The 7,828-nt window shown below is 35.8% G+C and overlaps 1 protein-coding gene across 2 annotated transcripts; it reads right to left on the reverse strand.

Annotated features, from left to right (window-relative positions):
* Positions 1-1,803: 1,803 nt before the first annotated feature.
* Positions 1,804-4,522, reverse strand: LOC111467619 (F-box/kelch-repeat protein SKIP11-like). 2 transcript variants are annotated; one of them, XM_023112589.1, is made up of 3 exons: positions 3,982-4,522; positions 2,028-3,392; positions 1,804-1,979 (listed from the first exon to the last, which is right to left on the reverse strand). In XM_023112589.1, the coding sequence occupies exon 2, from the start codon at positions 3,315-3,317 to the stop codon at positions 2,055-2,057; it is 1,263 nt and encodes a 420-aa protein (XP_022968357.1). In that variant the 5' UTR covers positions 3,318-3,392; positions 3,982-4,522; the 3' UTR covers positions 1,804-1,979; positions 2,028-2,054. The 2 variants fall into 2 exon arrangements, with proteins under 2 accessions (XP_022968357.1, XP_022968356.1); XM_023112588.1 differs by having other exon boundaries at positions 1,809-3,392; positions 3,982-4,521.
* Positions 4,523-7,828: the final 3,306 nt, after the last annotated feature.

Below are 7,828 nucleotides of genomic sequence, written 5' to 3' on the forward strand. Positions count from 1 at the left end.
GGATGTTCGGGATGCCTCGGTTAGATGATCAACACATGGGTTAGTACTCAACAGTGTGTGCGATTTCCTTGCTTCATTCTCCAATAGCTTCAAGGCTCGTTCAACCAAGGGTGAATTCTCACTTTTTTGTTTACGACATTTCTATTCAATACTTTTTTTTTTTTATTATTCGATTTGATTTTCGTTATTCTTTCTTTTCACATCTATCATTGTTTGGGTCGTTTTTGTTCATAGAGATTATTTTCTCGCCGATACGTTTAAAAAGAAAAAGAAAAAGGAGGTGAGAGTAAAGCAATGAAAATGATATAATTTAGGGTTCATTGAGGGCACATCTATAAATGATACCCATTTATTGAATATGGGTATTTGATGAACCACTAGAGGCACCACCACCTCTGAAAGGTGAGTTTGCTGGTGATGCACTTTATGCTCCCAATGGACCACCCAATAAAGCACCCACCCAGCCCTTATGGACCCTTTCTTTTTAACTTACCCTCTTCCTTCACCACCCACCACCAACCTTCCCATTCCCCTACTCCACTCTTCGATTGGTTCGACTTTTTAAGTATAATTGTCAGTCTCATAATTTTAAAATATAATGAATTTCAACATTCATTCGTTACGTAATATTGTCGGCCTCACAGTTTTAAAACACAAAAGGTTTTCATACTCTAGAATTTTTTATGGGGTCTCACGATCCACTCTCTTGGAGGTCCAGCATCCTAATCCACCCCTTTAGAGACTCACGTTTTCACTAATACATCATCGCTCTAATATCATTTATAACGCTCAAAGTCTATTATTAGTAGATATTGTCTGCTTCACCCTGTTATGTATTGTCGTCAGCCACACGAGTTTAAAACTCTCTACTAGATAGATGTATCTACTCCCTTAAGAAATATTTCGTTCCACTCCCCAAATTTTACATTAACTAACTCCTAAACTTAAAATGTTTTATGAATTTATGAATTAAAAAAATAATAATAAATAAATAAAAGATGTAAACGTAATTATAATAATTCAACGGTCAGCTCGGGAAATAATTAGGTGGCAATAAAGTGCAGTGCTAAGTGGGTGGTCAACTCATCTTATAATAATAATAATAATAATAATAATAAAAAATATGTGGTTTATATCAGTAAGTGTAATTATTAAAGAAAATAAAATTTAAGAAATAAAAATTGGACCATTCTGTGTCGGTGCGTACTCGGCCATGGGCCAATAACCATTTTAGGCTGCTTTTCCATCTTCGGCCCAATATTCTCGTAGGCCCAATACAGAAATTGCCTATTTTGGGCTGCTTTTCCATCTTTTACCCTTATTTTATATTTAATTTTTTATTTTTAATTTGAAGCTTAATTATTGATATGTAATGGATGGATGCATTCAGTGATGAACTACTACTACTCATTGATATCATCACCAGTGGGAATGGAGAGATGATGAAGATGAGCTAACTGCTATCAAATATTATCCTGTCTTTAGTCCTATTCAGACTAGAACCAATAGAAGTGTGAGATCCCTCATCAGTTAGAGAAGGGAACGGATCATTCCTTATAATAGCATAAAAAACTCTTTCTATTAGACATATTCTAAAACTTTGAGGGTGACGACGATACATATCAGACCTGTGGTGAATATGGCTCAAGTTCATTTCTATTTGTTAGAACACAGATAGCAGAGTGATAACCAAGGTTGATGCAGAAATCTCTGAATCTTCTCTATTGTACTGAAATTATTGGGAATTAAAAGTGTTCTAAACAACAAATCAATCTAAACCCAGTAATTGGGGATGCAGTTTCAATGGAAGAATGAATGAGAATAAATGATATATATATATATAAACTATTCTTCCATGAAAAAATTTCTGTAAAATAAATTCCTCTCCCCACACCTCCCTAAGCAATGGTTGAAAAGAAGTAAAGAGAGAGTGGGAAATAACTCATCATCACCTACAATATATATCATCTGTAGAGGAAGAAGAAGAAGAAGAAGAAGAAGAAGAAGAAGAAGAAGAACAAACCCATCTTCAGCAGTGGGTTGGTTGCTTGGTTTTAGCATCCCATCACAGCACAGTTATACACAAAGCTAGCAGATGGCTTCCTCGCAAGCAAATCCCACCTTGGAGGGCCTTCACTTGGCACCCATGAGTTCAGCTCTATATACCCTTCCCCCATCGCCCTCGGTCCACCAATAACAATCAGCCTATCTCCACATGCTCTAAACGCAAGCCCCCAACCATTCGTTGATACAGCTCGTTCAGGCAACCTCCCAACAGTAAACCATGTCCTTCTCACTTTGTCATACTTCCTAACCTCCATCTCAGCGTGATCTGCAGCATAGAGTTCATCATTCACCACAGCAAGAAGAGGGGGAGCTTCAGCTGCTGCTGGCATATCACCCTCCCTAGCTGCACCACTCCGCCCAGGCGACATGTTGGGGATTTCAGTCCATTTTCCAGTGTCTAAATCGTACTCTTCCCCGCATGTAAGAACCTTAGCTTCACTTCCTCCCACTCCACCAATGACGTAGAATTTCTTGTCCATGAAAACCCCAGAACAAAGCTTTCTGGGTTTGGCCATATTTGGAAGGGTCACCCATGTTTTAGTCTCGGAGTTGTAGAGCTCAGCTGAGCTGAGTATGTTGCCATTTGAATCACACCCACCTGCTAGAATTGCTATCTCTCCTCTACTAGCAGACCCAAACAAGCATCTGGGATCATTCATACTAACCCCAGGACACCAGGAATTTGTCAATATACTGTATCTATACGTGACATGGGAATTCAAATCCTTACCAAAAACAAGAAGGTCAGTCCCCACTCCTAAGGATTCCTTATCAGAACACATGAAGCATTCATTAGAATCCATTCTGGGCAGATGCATCCATCTGCGCTGATTTGGATCGAAAGCTTCCCATTCAAGAAGATGACAAGAGAAATAAACCCAATGTTCAATCACATCATTCAAACGCCTCAGTTTGTAAAGCTCCCCGGAACGAATTAACGAGCGAAAACTTCGATTCAACGATGCTAGAGAACCATAATCCGACCTGGAGCAGCGAATTAAGCAGTTAATAGAGTTGTCTCTGCCAATGGAAGAGATTAGAGAGCCCGAATCAGAACTGTCGCCAGAATCCCATGAAGATCGAGGCCTCACGTTTCTATGAAGTTCATCAGCATCATGATCTGATGGGCGCTTACCGTTTCCCATTCCGGCCTCGAGGCGATAAGTTAAGTTAAAGCAAGGCCACTGAGTTTCGTGCTGGCAAGAGCTTGAGAACACCCTCGACGCCAGGAAGGAGCGATCCTCCAACATATCTCTCTCAGATGCAACCAATAAAAACGGAGAAATTTCAGAATTCCAATCCGATCCGATGTTGCCTTCTCTTTCCTAGTCAAAAAGAAAAGAAACCCACAGATTTAGAAACCTAACTTTTGCAACCCCAGATCGTGAAATAACCGAGAGAGAGCTATGGCTGCCGAGATGGGTAAAAAAAGTATCTAAAAGGTTCCAGGAACTTTCGAAGTATTAACGAATAAACAAATGAAAAATTCTCGCACAGAATTCACCAAACCCATAATCTCATTTGTAATAAATAATCAATAACACAATGCCGAAAAACTGGACCCAGAAATCAAAACACCAACAATTGGGGGGAAAAAAACACGAACAGAGAGAATGAACTGACAAGCTTGCGGCTGCACGCTTCAAATGAAATAGAAAAAGAAACAAAACGGATCTCAAAATCTGTATAGAACCCAGAAAAATCCAATAACAATTGAAGAAACCAAGAAATCAAAATCTACCCATCTTCTCAATAGCGAAAAGCAATGGAGAGATCTGGTTACAACAAGGGTATAATCACAATTAAACTATGTATTAATTGGAAAGAAGCAAGGAGAAAACAAAATAGTAGATGGGATGAGAGGAAATCATAAGAACATGAACAATAAAAAAGAATGTGAGAAGGGGAACTTACTTAAATAATGGATAAGAGAAGACAGAAACAGGATATGGATTGGAATTTACCAAAGGGAAAACTATAAAAAATGAAAAAAAAAAAAGCCTAAGGAACTGGTCTCTCTGATTTTGGCGTTCTTCGTCCTCTGGATTCTCTCTGCAAATCAGAGAAAACAGAGCGAAAATGAATGAATGAATGAATGAAGGAATTGGGAAATGGAAATGGAGGCTTTGGATTTTGGCTTTCGAGCTCTGAAATTCTTCTCTCTCTCTCTCTCTCTTCCCCCTTCTTCTTCTTCTTCTTCTTCTTCTTCCTCCTCTTTCCGATCTTAAATTATTGAACAAACCCACGAAAAATAAAAACACGAGAAAAGGCGGAAATGGGTCCCACTTTTTCCCCGTCGACTTTCTTTCTTCTTTCTCCTTTCCAGAAGTCGGCTGGTATTCCCTCCAACGGCGGCGGGTGCCGGCGACTGTGTACAGTCCGGTCCAGAATGTACGCAGAGAAGATAAAGAAGAGAGAATTCTCCGGTACTCTGCCACCGTCGAGGCGGCGGTGGATAGAGTTAAAGTAAAATTTAAAAAAACTTTCCTCCACAAAGTCAAATTTAACGGATCTCACACCCACAGTAAATTTGGGTTGAAGGAGGTTTGATACACTGCGCACCATCTAAACCTACTCCTAATGCACTCGCTTTCTTATTGGTCGGATCTTTACTGGATTTGACTAGTCAAATCCAGTGTTACCCTCTCATTAATCACACTACTAATTGAGGAAATTCGTGTCAACTTTAGTCAACTCTGGCTGGCATACCTGCTCTTCCTTCAAACCCATTTATTACGTCATAATTATTATTAACAAAAACTTCTATTTTATATTTTCAAATTATCCCACTCATTCACTAAATGAGCGAGAATTCTGTAGCTAATTAATTTAATTTAATTTAATTTCTGCACTAGACTTTATAACACATTAATTTATATTTAAATTTAAATAACCTGAAATTAAAATCTTATAAAGTCAGCTCTCCATCTATTGTTGGGGAGAAGTCGCATTTACTTTTTTTTTTTTTTTTTTTTTTTTTTTTTTTTTTTTTTTTTTTTTTTTNAATAAATAAATAAATAGATGGTAAAGCTGTAATTTATTGCAATTAAGGAAGAACTTTTAGAATAAAAGATGCTTTTTTTTCTTATTATTTTTTTTAAATTAATTTAATTTAAACCCTAAACCAATGTATAGTTTGATTAAGCAAGAGAAGACACGCAACAGCATGAGTGGACAAGTGGGTCCCACTCTCAAAATTTTTTCCATTATGACGATTCTACCCTCATTCTCGTGCAATCAAGGGCATTGGTCAAAATCAAGTTAAATTACGTCTCCGAGGGTTCCCATGGGATTTCCACCGACATGCGTTCCGTTACGGCTCTTGGGGCGTTCCCACCCAAAGCCCGCTTTTTTTTCTTTTTTTTTTTTTTTTTTGTTTAATAATTTTAATAATTAAATAAATAAAAGTGAAAAATAAATTATTAAAAAGATGGTTTTAATAATATGACTTATGACCTAATTTTTTTGGAATAACTCGGTAAATATTAAAGTAAAAGAGTATGAATTAAACCAGCGAGAAACATACAAAATGAAACGGACATTTACCTACCATTTAAGCTTGGATAAGATTTATATATCTTATCTAATAGATATGGTCCGGTTTGATTCATCACGCATCTATAAGAGAAAAATTTCATCCTTCTCTTCCACCGATGTGGGATCTCACAATCTACTCTCTTAGGAGCCCAGCGTCCCGTGTCTGTCTCTGATACTATTTTTGTAACAGCTCAAACCCACCACTATAACATATTATTCGTTTTGATCGGTTATGTATGTCTCATGATTTTAAAATTGTTAGAGAGGAGTTTCCACATCTTTATAATAAATGATTCGTTTATCTCTCCCACCAACGTGAGATCTCACATTTCATATCCTAATATTTTGACATCGCATACCCAAACGTATTTATCAACTTTGACTTATAATTTAATACAACAAATTTGACTAGGATCTCAAATTTGAACGGTCGTTAACATAATTTAATTTATAAATAAATTAAAATCTAAAAATCAGTATTAGATTATTGAAATTTGTAAAATAATAATAATAATAATAATAAGTATTATTTTATAATATAGGATGCCTCCAACTCCATTCTCCAAGGATCAAAATTTGGAAGTTTTGCTTGGTACGTATCCTTTGCAATCCAATCATATCGGTAGTTGCAAAATTATTTTTATAATATATGGTTTTGCATCTACGAATTACGAACCATATCATCAATAAATACCATAAGAAATAAATTTAAAATAAATATTAATTTAAATAATTTAAAAAAAAAACGTAATTGCATGTTTATTTTTTTCTATTTTATTGATTTTTAAAACGTTGAGGTTGCATATTTAATATAATTTTATTTGATTTTTTGCGTGTGATAATATTTTAATTTTAATTTTCATTAAGGAACAAAAAGAGATATTATTACCAAATGTGTGTTAGTAAATTAATTAAGCAATAAAAATGTGTGGAAATAAGAGCCACGTAATTAATTAATTCAAAGCCTAATTCCACTCTCTCGATTGCCTCAATTTATTTTTTCAAACATTGGTCAGTCCAATTACCACAATTTTAAATTAATTAATTAATGGCAGCTAATTATTATTATTATTATTATCTCAAACAAAAGAAAAATAAAAATTTAAATTTAAATTTAAAAGAAAATAAAAAAACTTGAAAATCACGCAACTTGGACTAATTCAACCCGCCAAAAAAGATTCCGGCGTGCACTAACCACTTGCTATAATCCGTCTCCCTCACGTACCGAGGAACCCATTATCCAACCATTGATTGCCACGTGTCCATCATTTGTGTGGTCTCGTGAGCATTATTGGTCGGTGAGAAAGGTCTTTATGACTAATTGCAATTCAATGCACCATGTCCCAACCCTTTTCTTTGTTCTTTTTTAATTTTTTACATTATCTTTTTAACTCAATAATTTTAATTCATCTTCAAACCTTCCCTTATAATTTAATATATTATTGAAAATAACGTTTTTTGAATTATCGATAACTTTGATGACCCCTTAATGCCTGACTGAATTAGATCTTAGGTTAAAAATATTGGGCACACTCTCCATGTTAGTCCACGTGTGACGATGATGGACCAGCCTCATAAGCATATTATGGTAGTGTATGAAGATATTGTGAACCAAAAGTTTGTATCATCGTCGTTGAATTGAAACAGCCAACACCATCTTGTGTTTGAGAGTGATGGGAGGCGTGCCTGTGGCAAACTTCATATGGTACAACTTTCTCCTCTACTAGAGTATCCTCTTCAACATATCTTAAGACAGGGAGGAGGACATATAAGGATGTTATACATATAATGCGCCTACTCCATACTTCATGGTCATTGATGTAAATTATGAGCCCAACAATGTTACGAGATCGAATCTTGTTGCCATGTAGAACTAGCTACAACTATGCTAAACAATCTCCACTTCAAGAATATTATCTAACACCTCAAAATCTACTAAAAGGGCACGAAACCAGTTTGAATAGGAATTGACACTATTCATTTTCAACTATAGTTCATTGTTCCAGTGGCAGACTCATCATCAACTAGAAATTCAGACAACAGTGATACATTTGTGGAGTAATAGTGCACTCTCCCAAGCACGTGGAAGTTTTTTATCTCAATTTTTTAGTGTAGTGATGGAGTACTCGTTTAATTGACTCAAGCCTAATACGAGCATCTCCATCCAACCATACAACACGAAATTCATATTTCTTAAATAATAATAAAAAAAAAAGAAAAAAAA

This window comes from Cucurbita maxima, unplaced genomic scaffold (genome assembly GCF_002738345.1).
Source record: "Cucurbita maxima cultivar Rimu unplaced genomic scaffold, Cmax_1.0 Cma_Scf00034, whole genome shotgun sequence".
NCBI lineage: Eukaryota > Viridiplantae > Streptophyta > Magnoliopsida > Cucurbitales > Cucurbitaceae > Cucurbita > Cucurbita maxima.

Bases quoted from the DNA above. Each gene is read 5' to 3' on its own strand.
- LOC111467619 (XM_023112589.1), bottom strand. From the start codon at position 3,317: ATGTTGGAGGATCGCTCCTTCCTGGCGTCGAGGGTGTTCTCAAGCTCT.